This window comes from Akebia trifoliata, chromosome 1 (genome assembly GCF_017979445.1).
Source record: "Akebia trifoliata isolate Shusen 1 chromosome 1, ASM1797944v1, whole genome shotgun sequence".
Classification (NCBI taxonomy): Eukaryota; Viridiplantae; Streptophyta; class Magnoliopsida; order Ranunculales; family Lardizabalaceae; genus Akebia; species Akebia trifoliata.
The window spans coordinates 2783083-2802565 of record NC_141375.1 but is presented as its reverse complement, the minus strand read 5'-3'; the positions used below and the strand labels follow the sequence as shown (position 1 = coordinate 2802565).

General features: G+C 32.2%; 2 protein-coding genes across 3 annotated transcripts; both read right to left on the bottom strand.

The window, feature by feature from the left end:
- Nucleotides 1–516: 516 nt before the first annotated feature.
- Nucleotides 517–4375, bottom strand: LOC147410375 (B3 domain-containing protein REM8-like). Its single transcript, XM_086434642.1, has 4 exons — nucleotides 4143–4375; nucleotides 2542–2866; nucleotides 1706–1770; nucleotides 517–873 (listed from the first exon to the last, which is right to left on the bottom strand). Exons 1-4 carry the CDS (start codon nucleotides 4227–4229, stop codon nucleotides 619–621), a joined length of 732 nt encoding a protein of 243 aa, XP_086290768.1. The 5' UTR covers nucleotides 4230–4375; the 3' UTR covers nucleotides 517–618.
- Nucleotides 4376–8172: 3797 nt separating this feature from the next.
- LOC147410374 (B3 domain-containing protein REM8-like) lies at nucleotides 8173–15558 on the bottom strand. Of its 2 annotated transcripts, none has more exons than XM_086434629.1 (4): nucleotides 15457–15558; nucleotides 10005–10326; nucleotides 9156–9268; nucleotides 8173–8507 (listed from the first exon to the last, which is right to left on the bottom strand). In XM_086434629.1, the coding sequence occupies exons 1-4, from the start codon at nucleotides 15520–15522 to the stop codon at nucleotides 8262–8264; spliced, it is 747 nt and encodes a 248-aa protein (XP_086290755.1). In that variant the 5' UTR covers nucleotides 15523–15558; the 3' UTR covers nucleotides 8173–8261. The 2 variants fall into 2 exon arrangements, with proteins under 2 accessions (XP_086290755.1, XP_086290747.1); XM_086434621.1 differs by having other exon boundaries at nucleotides 8174–8507; nucleotides 9987–10326.
- Nucleotides 15559–19483: the final 3925 nt, after the last annotated feature.

Here is a 19483-nt window from a genome sequence, read left to right as displayed (position 1 = left end):
TTGGTGAATTAGACGATCGTGTTATTGTTTGTTAAACCTCCAAATTCGATAGTCATACCATATGGATTTTTTTATATTTTTTTTAAAGATCATTCTCCAATAATTTGATAGTCCAAGGCCGTCAAAAAAAAAAATTCTACAAGCAAATATTTGATGGGAGGGTCCGTCAAATTTTGAGAAATTTGACGGGTTAAGACCGTCAAATATGTGCTTTTTTCACATAGTGATAGTTGCTATAGATGCATCAAACATCTCTTTACACGTAGCAAAATAAATAGGCACAATACATCAAAAGAGAAGCTAGTTTCATGTTATAGTATGGGCAGAATCCCAATCGACTACTTGCACGTTGCATATCATGAATAGTTTTACAAATTGAGAATGCCCTCAATGCATACAGCTACATGTGATTGGTTGACTTGGGATTTTGAAAAATCTCAAATTGACTTTCTTGTGAGAAAAATAATTATCACATAAAACACATCAAATCCCTAATTACCACAAAAGGCTCCAAATCAGTAATAATAATAATAATAAAAATTTTGTAGATGCATCAAACATCCTTGCATGCCTAGCAAAATAGATTGGCCACAACACATCAAAAGAGTGAAGGTAGTTTCATGTTGTAGTTAAGTGGGAGATGGTGACCTCCATTATAGGTTTCAATCCTGTCGATATAAGTTCGAAAGTGCAAATATCTCCTTCTTTTAAAGCATTTGCAATTGAAAAATCACGCCAACCACGAGCTATGTAAGTTCGACAACCATCGCTCCTCAAATTCACCTCCCAAGACCGTCCTTTATGATCTTTAAGGGTCATTATGCATGATTTGCCAAAAAGACCGTTGGATCTTGAAAACTTTTTGGGGATGTACTGCATCCACAAAACACAACCACATTAATCAAACACTAATGCATGCGAATTTGGTGAAGAAATGAGACTAGCAAGAACAGTGAAATAGCACTCTAATGACATTATCAACCAAAACTCATGATTAGAGTTCGATTAGATCCATATATGATCCAATTGATTCTCAGTTTTCAAAATTTAGATTCAAGTTAGATGTAAATCCAATCAGATACTTATTGGATTGGGTTCTTATCAAATCTCTATGTTTGGATCCAAATTTGATTTCAAAACAATTTTGAATTGGGATGCATCTAATAAGAGTTAGATGAAACACATATCAGATTTGATGTACATTGGTCCAAATGTGGACAACTAACTAATTGGACATGTTTCAAACATTGGAATGATTTTCTAATTGATTGATCTAGTACCATTGAATACAATACAATATTGGATCCCAAATCATCGACTCATGTAGTCAATCCCCATCCGACAAGGAGTCAAGAATGGTTTTTAACAAAATTTGTTGTGTCGACAGAAAAATGTGCTAAGCTGATAAACCAATGGCATGATGTTACATGTATCGAAAATATGTAAAATCCAAAAACTTAATCTCTTATCCATATTCGTCCGAAGTTTCGTATCCCGAGGAAAATTATCTATGATTATGTCAGAGGAGGGCGTCAGAAAATCATTATTCATTTCAATACACATGGTGTCATTCCATTGATCCATCAGCTTAATTAGCATCTCTATTTTCCATTTTAACAGTTTAAGTTAAATGACTAGAAAATTGCCAAAAAATATAGAAATAAAATACACAACACTTCACCAACCCAATTGTAAATTAACTCACCATGGCAGTCCGACTGAAGTTATGGCGCTTCATAGTGGCCGTAAACTGAGGAATGGTAATTGAACCTAAAAGATTAAATACATTAATAACACAAATTATCCCCAACAACATCCATATTAGGGCTGTCAACAGATGCTTATCAGTTCGGATACAATAATGTTCAAATCTGAATACAAAATTTTTATCTGATATTCGAATTCGAATGTTATAAAACTCTATCCGAATTCAAATCCAATTATCTTACCGGATATCAGATAATATCTGATTAGAATTCAAATAATTTGTATATAAAAAAAACATAATTTTTCCTTATCCAACTGATTTTTCATTATTAAAAAAAATTATTATATATTATATTATTTATATAAAAAAGTAATCAAATAAAATAATATATATCATATATTATTTCAAATTGGATATTATCGGATTCAAAATGTTAATATCCAAATCCGTATCCGATAATGATTCGAATATATAAAACTATCTGAATTCGAATCCGATATCCGAAATTTTCGGATAATATCTGATTTTTTTAATTAGAATTTTCGACTATCAATTGACACCCCTAATCCAAATGCATTTATGCATATAAAAAAAACTTTGGAATGACTTTCAATATTAAAGGTAGAGCTGTCAATGGGCTAGGTCTAGGCCCAGCTCATTGTGGATCAGGTTTGAGTAGTGTTACAAGGGCCACTATGTTACCAGGCCCATTATGTTATCAGGCAGGGCCAGATTCAACTTTTTGGACATAGGTATTTTTCTATTCGGCTCGGGCCAGGCTTGCCCATTGACAATCCTAAACTCCTCATTAAGGAAATACAAAGTAAACTTACGGCCAAAATTCTTCATAGATTGCTTTTTGTCTACTTGTTCTTGTTTCTCCTCCGTCTGATCTTCCTTTTTGGAATCCAACGGTGGATATACTCTCTCACATGCACTAGCATCAAACACCATGACATTGAACACCATTCCACCTTCATGTCTAAATACAAGAAAATCCCTTACATGTAGATCATGATCCCTGAAGAAATCACTCCATCCCTCTTGAAATTGAAACCCATTCACCTTCACACGCCATGCTTTACCATTACTTTTCAAGATGGCTTCTCCTTCACACTTCTCTTCATCTAAGTACTTGAGGAATCCATTAGGTATCGACTACAACCACAACATGGTAACTTTAGTTTAGTTGGTTTTACTACTACCTTTGAAATTTTATGGATTTTCCTCTTTTTTTGATATATTATTATATTTAGAAAAATATGTAAGATCAGAGATGAATTATGAATGATAAAGTCATCTTTCATGGGCCCATAGATCCCATCCTTTATATTATTTTTTATTGAGCCGTGATAATCTGACTACCCCACATGGCACATTCAATTGACTCTCCTGACGTGAAAAGTTCAGGAACTATAGATCTGTACGTCTTGTTATACACACTTTTATGGGGGAATGCAGTGCAAATCTACGCTTCTCAAACTTGTCACGTCAAGAGAGTCAATTGAGTGCCTATGTGAGGTAGTCAGATTATCACGATTCTTTTTTTTTTTTAATTATACAGTGAGTTAATAGTGTTCAATTACAAAATCTTTTATATATAAGTATTTTATAGGAACCGGACACTGTATGGATCATGAGTCTTTTTTTTATATTTAATTATCGAAAAATACCTTCAAATGTTTATTTTCAAGGTTTATTTAATGTAGCTAAATGTAGGGTTGCAACGTTTGCGGCTAGGAGGGTAAACCCAGGCTTAACCTAAGTCGTAGAACTCTCAATCCAACCATCGAGCTTGAGCTCATTAACCCAAGCTTAATTCGTGATTGAGCTTCTAAAATCAGGTTGAGCTCGGATTAGCCCAAGTTAACTGTTAACAGGTTGGGCTTTTAATCTTCAAAATTTTGTACTATTCTACATAAACACGTATAGCAATAGATTTAAATACAAAGAAAAATAAATAAAAAGGATAATTTTTCCTTAATTTTATAAATATATTTAGGAATAGATAATTAAAAAAATATTTATACGTTAATAATAGCATCAGGTTCGGGTTAAATTGGATTGTGCGAACCCTCAACCCGAATTCACTTCGAGTTGAAATATCCTAACTCAAACTCAACTCATTTTTCACATAACTCAGTCCAATCTCGCCCATCATTGTGCTAAGTTCGGATTAGCTTGCCCAAGTTGCAGCCCCAACCAAACATATGTCCTTAGCGCACATGTTAACAAACACTAATGATTTTTTATCTTAACCCGACCATATGACTCAAAAACTCACAAAGAAGCTCGGGATACACAACTACAGATGGCAGGTCGGTCGTGTATCCCAAATACCAAGGGACAGAAATATTGAAAATAAAATATCAAACTTTTTCAATGAAATAATGAAAGAGATTCTCAGGAGTCAGGAAGAGAGAGAGAGACTCACAAGTTGTGAAGAGGCTGATGAACCAGAACCAGAGAGTATGGGCTTAAAGAAATGGGGTTTGGTTGGTTGAAATTTTTTCTTCACCATTTTCTTCTTGTATTGTGCAAGAATATTCTCCCCACCTTACCTTTTTAGCTCAAAACAACACTGAGATTCTCTCCTTTAAGATTCTGTCCTGTGAGATTCTCTCTCTCTGACTCTTTCTCTCTCCCTCTCGCAAATCAAATGGCACCCATCATCCTCCTGGTTGATGTGAGATGAGAATGAATCAAAGCCATTTAGTAAGAGAGCACCGATATCAACACATTAAGTATTACTTATAACACACCAATCTAGGGTAACCATTGACTCAATTTCACAAGGATTGGTGTGTTGTAAGTACGAATGGTGTACCAATGGATTCTCTCCTTAATAATCGTGTCAAAACTCAAAGCCAGTGTTTTAAAAACCGAACAGACGGTCCAACCGGATCCGATCAGATTTTTCAAAATTTTCGGTCTGATTCATTAAGAACCGGAAGTCAATTGTGAACCGTCGATTTTTATATAATAACGGTTTAACGGATCAGACCGGCGTTTTTAACGAAGCATCGGTTCTTTCATTTGAAAGGACTCTTTAAATACAAGTCAAAGGCGGTTTCGTATCGGGAATTAGCTACAGATATTTAAAGAGTCCGTATAGAAACGATTAACTTGATAAGATTTCAAATCTAACAAAGGGTCTAGAGGAGGAACATGTTCTGAACCACAACTTACAACTGTGTAGAGGACGAAATTCCAAGACTGTTGAAAAATAATAAAACTTAGAATAATTTTAAATTTTAATTTTAAATTTTGAGATTTCGATATCCATCCATTTTCATTTTTGAATCAATCCCTTTTTTAGGATTTTATAAAAACTCAATATTCATTTTCTTAAGCATCATGTTAATCCTATATTTATTAAGATTTTTAATTAAAGTAAAGTACATAACTTTTTTTTAAGAATTTTAACTAAAGTACAATTATGAATATTTTTTATAGGCATTTTAGTCAAAAGAACATTAATCATTAAATTTCCAAATGTTTAGTGGATGTTTTTTTAAAATTTTTTATTAGTTTATCATATTTTATTTTTTTGGAATTATCATTAATTGCATTGTTTTTCTTTTTTTTTTAAGATTATATAAATATATATAATTTAATAAATAAAAGGATGATATTGAATCTCAATTGGACCTAAACCGACCAATTAAGCAGAATTTTTGTTAGATCATGGTTTCATGTTTAAAACATTGGTCAAAGCCACATATTGGAACATGATTAAATAGTTATTAAGACTCGACCGGTTGAGTTGTGTCAAGTTCAAATAATCGATAGGCACAATTCATGAACATGATGCGGTTATAAAGTGAAAAAAAAAAAAATCAATCAATCTTTAGAAGAGGTAATTTTTTGAACCTCTTTTCTTTTAAACCCATTAAATAGCAAAATAGTATTTGAGATACCTCTTATGTTTGATGATTAAATTGGATCTTATTCAGATTGGATTATACATAGGTCAACACGACACGTTAAGAACATAATAATTAAAATAGGTTGGTGACTCTAATTTGAACACGGCCTATTTAATAATTGGGTTAAAGGGACCAACACTATTATACCCACCCGAAATGGGTTGACTACTCAACGTTCATTTGTCTTTATATCCTCTTCTAATATTCCTATAGAGTTGAATGTGATTTTGCAAGAGACTTATACACTGTAATTAATTACGTGCATTTGCAACCCCATCCCATTTTTTGATGTATTTAAGGGGAGGCCCTAATCCTCTAGCTTTCTGATATAAAAAAAGGGTGAAACTTCACTTCAAAGCATTGATTGTGAGGCTAGAATTTCACTTTAATGATCATCAACTCGTAATGAGGAGAAAAGTTTGAAATTGCTTACATTTAACTTCAATGGAATATCCTTTTACATGAAGAGAACTATCTTTCAATCAATCGTTCCAATTTAGAGTTCTTGTTTTGACAATTTATAATTGTAACATGTTGATCGCTTGTTTTACATATTGCAATAGTATGGCCAATTCTTAGTAGGGGCGGATTTACAATGGAAGCACTTGCCCCCACAAGAATTTTCAAAAATCTATGAATTAGTGAGCTATTGCAACAAATTTTAGAAGTGGTCATAAAAAAATTTGTCACTATTGCCTCCACAAATTATTTTCCCACTCTTAGTTGTCCTCACAATTATGTTTTTTCACCTAGTTATTCCCATACAAAAAATTCTACTCTTAGTTGTCCCTACATGAGAAAAATCTTAGCTCTACCATGATCCTTCGCCTTGCGATAATCATTTCAAATGAGGCTCATCTTGTGAGATCCTTTTCACTTATTTTACGGGCATTCACAATCTTTTATCAAAGCCTGTACTTTTATTAAGCTCCACATAACTACTACTAGAGGGTAAGATAGGCAATGAGTCGTGTTATATTGTGTTCATGTCATTTAAAGTAAGGGTATTCTGAAAATTCTCAAAACTAGAATCCGACCCATTACTAATCATGTCAAAATTTTAGAACTACTAGTTTTAGATATTACACTGGCATGCCCAATCTTTACCCTAGCATTAGTCATTTTGGAAGGAACTCCTTATGAGCCCCACCTACTTATTAAATAAGTAACACAATACGAACCGAGCAATCCATTTCATAAATATGTTGGATTGTATCATGTTTAAGTTGACATGCATAACTCATGAACACGATATCATTGTAATCTTTTGTATCTTGTTTATAAATTTCTATCGAAAAAGATATATTATGTTTTCATCACTAAAAATAAAATATCATTACTAAAATAAATTGTACAACATAAATCAAAATGCCCCAAACTATCATCAACATAAATCAAATATCATAAAACATAAATCATGTTCAAAATTTTAGAGGGTTATATGCTGGTCAGCATGATTGCCATGAAAACATTAGAATCAACCCAAACCGATTAACTTCATGTTTATTTCACAAGTCGTATTTGCGTATCATGTTAAGAATTTTCACCCCTATCAGAGGGTTGGGATTTTGATTACAAGAACCTCTTCGTGATTAGTGGGAAAGCTTTCGAGGTGATCCCAAACCTTTTTCTTATGGAGATGGATTTAGTGCGGGACACACGAATTACCTTGCCATTGAACACAAAGACGTGACTTGATTCTAGAGTAGCATGCGTGTCAGCACTCAGTACTCAGTACATCATAAGCTACCATATTTTATTTTATTTTTAAGGTAAAACTACCATATTTCCAGTCCCTATAAACTTTGTAAAGGATAAGACTCACAATTGTCGAACACTTATAATCTAACTCTAGGAAAGGCTAGGGCGTCTAGTCTACTCACCAAAAGCTTATTCAAAGCAGACAAATCCACTGTTTTGGAAATGAGAGAGAGAGTAGTTTAATGTTACAACAAGCATTGTAATCATACACAATTACAAGAAGATCAGAAGATGATCGACATCATGCGACCAAGATACCCATTTTGATAAGAGTCAGACTAGCCTGACTAACGTAGTAAGATTTAAAATCTTAATAAAAGTAGTTGGGCCAACATGAATTTACCACATTGGCAATTCAAGACTAGAACCCTCTATATTAATTTACAAGAAAATTCATATTCAAAAATAAAAAAAATATTATTAGACTTGATCTAAGATGTTGAAAATGGATGGCGACCAACTCCAAGATTTAAAATTAAAATTCAACTATGAAATTAAATTTTGAATTCTTTTTAGAATTTTGTCCTCTATCTCTTTGTGGCATCGGATCATGTTTTTGAATGTCATTAAAAGTTTTCTTTCTTAGTAATGAAAATGTTTTTCCTTTCATAAAAACAAATAAGTAGAGCAATTGACGTGGCAATTGCACAGTATCCTAGATTTTTTTCAACCATACATAGTTTGCATCCATTTTAAAGTGTCATTTTATCATTAGTCAAATAAATATCATACATAACTTACCATAATTAGCTTACCATGCCAAGTTAAAAAAGCTTAAACCGTTTATGATATTCAGAACTTTTCTCAGATCCATAACCTCAATATTCCACAACACCACAGCGAGTGTAATTTTATTTAGCAGCCTAGTGAGAAATAGAGACCTCTAATACAGGTTTCGACCTAGTTGATATTAGCTTGAAAGTGCAAAGATCTCCTTTTTCTAAGTTGTTTGCATCTGAAAAATCACGCCAACCACCTCTAATGTAAACTCGACCATCAGCTTTCTTACGCCTCACCACCTCCCATGATCGGCCATCTTGATCTTTAAGGGTCATTATGCAGCATTTGTCTTCGAGATTAGTAGCTCTCACAAATTTCTTCGGAATGAGCTGTATCCATGCAATAATATTATTTATCAAGAGTATATTAACGCTTTCTTATAATATTAAGTTAGCTAAAAGTCTTTTGACAATATTATGCAACAAAAATAGTCATTGTAGGCAAATTTGGCTAAGAAAAGAGGAGTGAGATCAACTAATGAGCACTGTGATAATTTCAATAATAATTATCGGATTTTAATTCAATCCAATATACATTACGTGAAAAAAGGGATAAATATTCAATGTCTGTCCAATTGGCGAAATCGAAGGATCTTATTGTCGAATTTACCCCTCTTTTTCAAGTAGTGCTACTTTATTGGATTGACTCTCATCCAGAGCTCAATCCAAATACTTATTGAATTGGATCCTATCCTATAATCGGATCCCGACTTATGGACTCATTTTCCAATCTAAAATTTAGTTAAGATCAATGGTAGTTTAACTTTGTGTTGTTAAATGGTGTCCTAAAAAATATGGGTTTTTTTCATTGGTACACATTAAGGTGCAATGACTACACTTTTTGGAAATTGGAAGTTAAGGGTATTTTCGTAAAAAACTAATTATTTAAGGGCATTTTCCATGTAAAATCCAATTTCCAAAGTGTATTTGTTGTACACTTCATAATTAGCTCCACAAATAAAACAAGCATAAACTCACCATGATAGATTCTTTCAAGTGATATGACTTGACAGTCGTAGTAAACTGAGGATGTTCGGATGGGGATAAGTTGGACTCTTCAACCCGCATAACTTTAGGGGCAAATATTGAACCTAACAGACCACATTAATTAAACAAATTACCATAAATGAAAAAAAACATCATCATGGATAATTAGGGCTATCCATGGAACGGGTTCTGAAAGGATCCATCGAAGTCTATTTGAGACCAATCCAATAAAGATTGGATTGGATATTTATTGATCTCAATATTAGGATCCAAACCCAATCCAATAACAATAAAATTCGATCAGATCAAACCCGATATGGTATACAATCCAAACAAACTTCATGCATAAAACAAGATAGATAATATAATTTATATATTTTATTGCATTTTATAAGTTTTGACATAATTGATCTAGAATTGATCAAATAGGTTATTGGATCGAAACATTATCAAATCATATTCTTATCAGAATCCAAATACTTGATCAAGATCTGAAATTATCAGATAAAAATGGATCTGATCGAATCCATTGGTTTTGCCATGACTACGCTATATACATTGGAGATACTTTTAACAAGCACTAAATGCATAGAAAGTTTGAGATTTTTTTTTACGTACAGAAAAATCAATTTGGGATTTCACAGAATCTTAGATTGATCAATCTCACGATTTCGCATGTATTGAGAGCTTCCTTAACGTGTGTATTTTTATAAATCGAGGATGCCCTCAATACATGTGACATTATGCAATTGATCAATCTAATTTTTTTTGAAATTTTGAAATTACTTTTATGTGCGCAAAAAAATTCTCTACCGAACTTACTCTCAAAATTCTTCTTACATTGCTTCTTGCTTACTCGTTCTTCTTCAATCTTTGCAATTTGATCATTCATTTTGGAATCCGATGGTGGATATTCTCTCTCACATGCACTAACATCAAACAGTTTGACATTGAACACCATTCCACCTTCATGTCTAAACACAAGTAAATCCCTGACATGTAGATTATGATCCCTGACGAAATCATTCCATCCCTCCTGAAATCGAAACCCATTCACCTTCACACGCCATGATTTCCCATTAGTACTTCTATTACTCCTCAAGATGGCTTCTCCTTCACACTTCTCTCCATCTAAGTACTTTAGGAATCCCTTGGGTATGGACTGCACCCGAAAAAAAAATATCTTTTCAACATGTATGTATGTATGCATGTGTGATTATGTGTCATGGAGAGAAAAAGGGTTACAGTCTAATTAATTGGTTAGGCATAGCAGCCCATCATGTGTTCTCCCTACACTAGGTTAGTCTGATATTTTTTTTTATAACCCATCTTCCTCTAACTGTTATGTTTGGTTGTTAGACCTTCTAGAATTATAGTTGGCATCTCTCTTCCTTTACTGTGTCTTATTACAAGTAGAGTGGCATTCATGTCTGTGTAGACTCTTGAGCACCTTTCATGTCTTTTGAAGGAGATAATGGCGAACTAAAAAGATGGTTCATCATTCAGATATGAAGTAGCTAGGTGAACCCACCTCCATTAGGATTTGATACTCCCAAAGATTTTCAAAGAAAAAAAATGTCATTTAAGGAGTGAACAACTGTAGGGAAAACGTTTTATTGGAGAAATCAATTTCTTTAAAATAAAATTTCGAAAAATTTATTCTTTCAGAAAATATTTGATGGTGTTTGCTTGTACTTAGGAAAATGTAAAAAAAAAAAAAATTTAAGTTGGTTTCTAGTTTTGGCAGTAGGGTAATTGTGAGAAAATAACATTAGGGTTTTCTAACCCTGACTAGAAAATCATTTCCCTAAGGGGTTGTTTTGGATAATAATTTCTTGTCGAGGTAAAAAATTAAAATCATTTCGAAGGGATTTCTTTGCCATTTGTGAAAGAATACGCCATTGTGCTAACTCCTAAGGTTTTTAACTTTTAAACCTCTCGTAATATGAGTTATCCCTCCGTGTTTTGGTACAAATTTGGATGTAAAGAACATACCCTATACACTAAGGTCTCAGAGCACCTCCAATGAGTCTTCCAAACAAGTGCTGTTTTGGAGTGCAGGATCAACCAGAGGGATCTCCAATGCTATCTTCCAAAACGTCATCCATATTGGAATTTCAAGTTTTCGAACTCCAAATGGAAGATAGGTAAAGTTGCTCCAATTTTTTTTTTCTCAAAAAGATTTCACATCCCAATTGCTATTTTGGAGTGTCATTTTGGAATCTTAAGTCTCCAATACAGTTAGCCATCTCAACTTCATTTTGGATTGAATTAAAAATATTAAAAAAATTTATTATAAAATATTTTTGAAGATATGATTGAAGTGCAAACCCCTTGAATATTTAATTTTTTTTTTGATAATATGACGTAATTTTTTGCTAACACCCATGACGCCCCTTTCTCTCTCTTGCCCATAGTGAAAAAAAGAAAACTTTTTTATCTACTCATCTTGCGACATTCAAAAACATGATCCAATGCAATAGAGTTGTAGAGGACAAAATTATATGAACTTTAAAAAAAATTAAAAAAATAATTATTTTTTGCTATTGAATTAAAAAAAAAATTTATTTTTCACCATTGAATTTTATTTTTAAATTTGGGTGCTCGTTGACTGTCCATTGTCAACACCATGGGACATATGTAAAAACAATAGTTTTTCAAAATATGGGTTAGAGGTTTTGGATTGAGCTGATTTTTTGCAAGGATAGTCACTATGATGAGATCATCCTCACAAAAAATCAACTCAATCTGAAACTTCTAAATCCATCAAAAGTGATTTACAAATTATTGGCAAAAATTGATAAAAAAAAAATCAACGATCCACATTTTAAATCACTTTTAATGGGGTTAGAAGTTTTAGATTTGACTGATTTTTTTTTTCTTCGAATGATCTTCCTATCATAGAGATCATCCACACAAAAAATCAGTTCAATCCCAAACTTCTAACCTATTTTTTGAAAATTTATTAATGTTACATTGTTTTTACATATGTTCTTTGATCCATTCCCATATATATATATATGGGTCCCGTTCGACACCCAACCATTTACCCAATAATTTGCCCAACATGTTTTGTCCTACATGAGTTAGAAGTTTTAGAATAGGCTAATTTTTGGTGAGGATGATCTCTATGATGAAGAGATCATCCTCACCAAAAATCAGCACATTCCAAAACTTCTAATCCCATCACAAATGATTTACAAAAAATGGACGGTCGATAATTTTTCAACTTGTAAACATAGGGTTATAAGTTTTGGAATAAGCTGATTTTTGGTGAGGATGATCTTCTAACCGTAGAGATCATCGTCACCAAAAATCATCATCACCAAAAATCAGCCCATTTCAAAACTTCTAACCCATGTAGGACAAAATATGTTGTGCAAATGATTGGGTAAATGGTTGGGTGTTGAACATTTATATATATATATATATGAACAGCGTTCCTAAGACTCATATTGGGACTCACATTACGACACACCGTTTTGTCTTATATGGGCAAAAATATTTGGAATGGGCTGATTTTTTGTGAGGATGATCTCTATGGTGAGGAGATCATCCTTGCCAAAAATCAGCTCATTATGAAACCTCTAGACCGTCCAATTTTTGTTGAAAAATTATAGACCGTCCAATTTTTGTAAATCAATTTTGATGGGGTTAGAAGTTTTGGAATGGGATGATTTTTTGCCAGGATGATCCCCTCATCACAGAGATCATCCTCACAAAAAATCAGCTCATTCCAAACATTTTTGCCCATATAAGACAAAACGGTGTGTCGCAATGTGAGTCGCAATATGAGTCTTAAGAACGTGACCCTATATTTATATATATAGAATATGAATATTTTCATGAAATATACAAGGCTGTATTGTTGGATTGTAAATGTGATAATCAATGTGGGCCTAACAACCTTTTTTCAAGATTTGAAATCTAAAAAAATAAATATATGGGTAGCGGGCAAGAGAGAGAAACTCTCTCTATTGTTGATGTCATTTGTGCCACATGTCAAATGTTTGTTGAGCTGTGAGCAAACACGTCAACTAGTGTCAAGGGTGTGCACCAAAACCACGTTATATTATCAGCACTCTATTTAAAATGGTGGTCAATAACACTCTCCTTCTCCATTAAAGAATATCATTTTGGAGTTTCCCCATGGAGTTGCTCTTATATGAATGATTAATTTCAAATGAATGAAATACCTCATCTTCAATCTTTTTTTATTTTGTTATAATTAGAGATAACTTCTCAAATGCACTCACTTCAACCTCTAATTGAGTTTCTCCTCAAAACCGGTCATCTTCAATTATTGGGTAAATAAGATGTTTTTCCATCTTATTCATGTTCAAATCTCAAAAACGATATATGATTTTTGGATAAGTAAATAGGTTGATTTTTGTGTAGAAAATTCTAGAATTTTCTACAATGCGTTGAAGACGATGGATTGAAGATCGAAATTGAATAAGTTTAAAATACTTTGGCGTCCACGAGTTAATACACATAGTTTCTAATACAAAACCTAGATCAATGAATATATTATCTCTCTTAAAATGAAGAGGTATCTCTAATATTGACCAAAATCTAGGTGGCATTTTTAAATTACATTAAAAAAAAATATATACTAACCCTACTATTTTAATAATAAAATATTTTCAAGATGTCATTGCTGGATGAAGTAGCGACAAGTTTTTAAGAAAGATTTTTTTACCCCTTTTAGACATAAAAGCTCTTTAACCCCACCATTTTTTTAAATGCTATTGGCACACCACCATTTTTTTAAATGCTATTGGCACACCAACTTTTAACACACACCGTATTAGAGATACCTGCTATGTCTACATCACCCACATTCACAATCTAACATTAGTATTTTTTCTTTTAATGAAATTTAGAAATGCCCTCTCGATTTTGATCAATATTAGATATACCCCTCTTTGTTTTAAGATAGATAATACGTTCATTGATCTAGGTTTTGTTTTAGAAATTAATTTAAACTGATCTAAATACCATTCTCTTCAACCTCATATCTACATTTTGTTAACATTAATTTAGACTAAAGTATTTTAAACCTATTAAATCTCAGTCTTCAATCTATCGTCTTCAATGTATTGTAGAAAATTGCAAATTTTAGATGCATGACCCCTCACATTTTATTGAATATTAGAGACACCCCCTATGTTTTGAAACTATGACATGCATCCCTTGACCTCAGTCTTCTAAATAGACCAAGAAGAAAAGATTCAAGTGCCCTCCATCATCTTTAACCTCTAACAAAAATTCAAGTTCTTCTCAAAACTAGTCATCTTCAAGTTTTTCAACCTCCATAATATAGATACCCAACTTTATCGCCAATTCATCATTTTCAACCTAGGACTAACCCTTTACAAGTAACCCTGGATGTTTTTTTACCCAAAATCCCATCATTTTCAATTTCCCCAAAATTGTTATTTGTTTTTTTAATCCATCATTTTCTACCTTGCCTCCTAGGAAATCCTAAATTTTTCCACTAAAAAATTTCATTATTTTTATACTTCCTTAAAAAATTGTATCTTGCCTTGAGATTTAAAGGCTGAAGATTTGAAGTAGATAAAATCCTAAAATAGATGACGACTAAAATTTTTAAACAAAAGGTTGAAGATGACTGATATTTTTAGAAGAAAAATCTGGGTTCTTGAGTATAAGTTGAAGATGAGAGCATTTGAGTTATTTCCCCTTATTTTAGGTAGAAGACTGAGGTCAAGGTATGCGTGTCATCAATTTCAAAACATAGGGGGTATCACTAATATTCTGCCAAATGTAGGGGTGCATATCTAAATCACCCTTAAATTAAATGGTTGTTTATCATATGAATTAGTGTGTTATAAGTAAAATTTGGTCTGGTAATAGAAGCTCTTTTTCTTGTTTTTCACATTTTCTTCTAAAATAAACTAAGAGGTTGGACTATGGGGATCTATACATTTTTTTTTTTTTTGAGAAATTTCTCCTTTACCCCTCAACAAGTTCTTTAATTGCCATCTCTAGTGTTAGAAACCATCAAAACTTCAAGATCAACAGTCCCTAAATTAAAGAAGAAGATGAACATTCTATGTAAGAAACCCCATTTTTTTGGAAAATCTAACATCATGAACCCAATCAAGGACTTGACCGAGTTACCAAGTAGACTTCTAATGAGTCTCAGTACCGAGTCAACTCCAAAACAATCGAGTTTCGAGTCTACCCAAATAAGTCTAAAACTATTGTCAAGAAGAACAAAATATGAAAACAAGAAAAGTAGAGAGAGAGAGGGAGAGAGTCTCACAAGTTGTGTAAAAGATGACTCAGAGAGTATGGGCCTGAAGAAGTGGTAGGGTTTGGTAGGTTGCATTCTTCTTGTGTTCTCCTGCTCTGTGGAAGACTGCACTCCAATTTTTATGTTCTAAAACTCTGAAGTGTTCTTTATTCTCTATATATTCTTTTGTCTTTTTCTGGACTTTTTGGACTGCAAGACAAACTTTTTTTAAACTTATGGATGATTTAGGCATTCCCCTCTACGTTTGGGTTTATATTTGAGATACCTCCATCTGATTTCAAACTGAAATTATGCTACCATTGACCTTGGTCTTCTCTTGTAAAATATTACTGAGTGACCTAAATGCCCTCATCTTCAAAATATAGCCAAAATAAAATATAAAAAATCTTGTTTTTAATCCAAAAATCCATATCTCTAGCTATCTAAACCAAAATATGATAAATTTGTTTTGACCCACTCAACCATACCTTGCATTTTTCTTTATAGAAGACCCATGATTTTTCTACCACAAATCCTATCTCTTTTTTTACTTCCATTAAATTCCTATCTTGCCTCGAGACTTGTAGGTCGAGGAAAATAGAAAATTAAGGTTCAAGAAGACTGGTTTTAAGATTATAGATCAGAGTTGGAGGATATATGGGTCTAGAAAAAATTATGGGATTTTGTTTACAGGTTGAAGATGAGGGTATTCAAGTCATTTTATTATAAATATATTTCAGGAGATTGAGTTCAAGGGTGGTTGTCATTAGTTTGAAATTATAGAGGTATTTCAAATATTATCCAAAACATGGAGGGCTATATCAGAAAAATCCTTTACTTATTTCTCGGTTTCCGTACGCTCATGGCAGGGCTGGACAGTGAATATTCTGAGTCATCATCCTTTGAGGATTCTCTCTCTCTCTCTCTCTCTCTAAGGAGACCGCTCCCTTTGGATGTCAATTGGGCCTGCTAATCCAGCCCAGCCCATCCCAAAAATAAAGGTAGAGCCTTCATCTTGGCCCACAAAATTATATAAGAGAGACTTACCGGTCAGAATTATCTGTTTCATTTTTATAAAAATAAAATAAAAAATCCCTTTATTTATTAAGTTTGTTACTCTAAAAACTTTTCTTTCCAAACAAGACTTGCCTCACTAACTTAGTAAGATGTCATGAATTGCTGTGCCCACATGAATTATCACATTGCCAATCCAACATAACACAAGCATTCTAGATTTCATGAAAAAAATTAGATTCAAGAATAAAAAATTCAAAAAATATATATTCCTTTTGGAATTTGATTCATGATGTTGAAAATGGATGACTACCGAACTCCCAAATTTAAAATTAAAATTTAAATGTGAAAATTAATTATTTTATTTGAAAAAAAAATTTTAATTTTTAAAATTCTATCTTGTACAACCCTATGACATCAAATCATGGTTTTACATGCAACAAATTGATGCAGTGAGAAAACTTTTCTTACTAACTTAGTGAGGAAAGTGTTTTTCTTTCTTAACAAAACATAGAGTTGGAAAACACCTTTTATAAAGATTAAATACCTAAACCATCCTCTATTTATTTTATTTTTTTTTAAGAAAATAGATATTTAACTATTTACAATGATGTGGATCCCACTTCAAGGTTTATTGAGTAATAAACTTGTAAACTAAGGGAGTATTTTAATAATTTTGCAACCAATAGGTCTCCTAGAAAATCTTTTATATAACCAACCAAATAGGCTCTAGATTTGAGGAACTATAGTGAAACCTTATAGATCTACACACTCTCATATTTGATTATCGATTTATCGAAGATTTTCACTAAAGGCAATCGATTTCTCCTTTATTTATATCATTTTTTAAATAATTTATATATTCTTATAATCTTAATACGTTTCTCATTCATAGTTATCTAAATGAAAAATGGTAGCAATTTTTTTATTTTTTTTTTCACGGAATTTTTAAGGTTTTATTTATAAAATTTACCCAACGTCAAACCTCGATGTTAGAATGTATTATAGAGTCAAGGCTCAACGGTACCTATTGTCGAGATTCAACGTTGTAAACATTTTTCACTTACAAAAACTTATGTTAGACAACTTCGTCAAGATTTGACAATAGGTAACATTGAGTCTCGACACTATAATGCATGCCAGCATTGAGGTTCGACATTGGATAAATTTTATGAACAAAATTGTAAAAATTTCACGAAATCAATTATTTTCCACCATTTTTCATATTTATAACTATGAACTACAAACATATCAAGATTATAATAATATATAAATAATTTAAAAAAAAATGAAAGAAATAAAAGAGAGCTACAATGTTTATTATTGTTCTTCAAGTCTATAATTTTTTTGGTGAACTCTATTGACTGCTTGATACGTTTTGGTTGAAAGAACAAATCTCTCTCTCTCTCTCTATTTTGATGGTATAAAATGTTGAGAGGGAGGACCTTAAAATTTAGAAAGTTATTTTTAAGGGTTTAATAAAGAAATTGTAGGTAAGGGTATTATTGTCCAAAAATATGAGTAAATGTAGCACATATCCCTATTTTGAGTTAAAAAAGAAATGGCCTTCTTTTGCCATTGCCCTCAACCTATGAAATTTTTGTGCTAAATGTTCTTATAAATAATTTAACAATTTTGAAAGATTTATAGATAAATATTATAATGTTTTAGAAGCTTATTTGCGTGGCTTCTAGTGATTTAACAGCTTAACACACCAGCTTTAAACCGGCAAATCCTGGTTCAACTTTCATCCGTACCTATAATACCCCTGCGCGTATTTTTGTGAAATTTGAGTTAGCCATCAACTTCTAACCGATTAATCGACCCTTGACCTATCTTCTCCGTTAGAAAATAGTAAAATGACCTAAATACCCTTACTTTTAATCTATAATTTGTTTCTTCTCAAAATCAAGAAAAACATTATAGATCTCTTTAAAAAAGGAGTTAAACACAAAAATAAGTTGAAAAATAATTTTTATTTTGGAGAAAGAATGGTTTCCAATCCCACACTCTTGGGAAAACGATTTTCCAACCTCTGATGTTATTCTCTCAAAGTTAATCCCAACCCTGAAATAAGAAATAATAGATTTCAAACTCTACTCGACTTGACTTCCATCGAGTTGAGTCGAGTCAACAACCAGCAAATCAATTTAAATGAGTCAAATTAATTTATTTTAAATATATATTTATTAAAAAAAATTGTATTTTAAAAATAAATAAATTATTCAATTGTTGTTCTCTATAAAATTTTATATATAGTCAGATAACTTGACCGAATTTTTATAGTGACTCGATGGTTGACTGAGAGAAAAGATCCAACGCTGCCCAGATGTGTGCTACATGGGAAGCTCAGTAGGTTCACTCGGGTATGGATAGGCCGAGTGAGCTGAGTGGTTGCCCATCCCTAAGCAAGGAGGGCAAACCAAAGCAGCAAAGCAGAACGAGAGCTCAAATTAAAAAAGAATTCCAACAATCTCGGAGTGATTGATCATATCAATCAGGTACTCTCTATATATTACGCAAACGTTAAATTTGAAAAAAAAAATCATTATTTTTTAAAAATTTTAATGTTTGAGGTAAGAAAATTGCTTTTGCTTTTCAAGAGGGTACATGATTAGATTAGAGAAGGTTAGCATAACAAACATAGTTAGATTTGAAATCTTATTAAGGGTTGTTGGGCCCACATGAAATATTAAATATACAATCCAAGGTGTTGAAAATGGATGGTTAACTAAACTCCCAAATTTAAAGCTAAAATTCAACATTGAAAATTAATTTTTAAATTTTGAAACATTATTTTCTAAGATTTTAGAATTTTGTCCTCTATAACCTGAGGCATCAGGTCATGTTTTTGGATGTCACAATTTTTTATGCAGATAGGATCCAAATTTGTTTAGTGACAAATACGCTGGGTAACATAAAATAAGGTTCCCTTGGAGTTGTCAGAATGGAGTTTTTGCAATAAAAGGGCAATAGTTAGGTTTGCCAACTAAATCTCTATAATACATATTAGTAAAACACTTTCCTTATTTAATAAGATTTT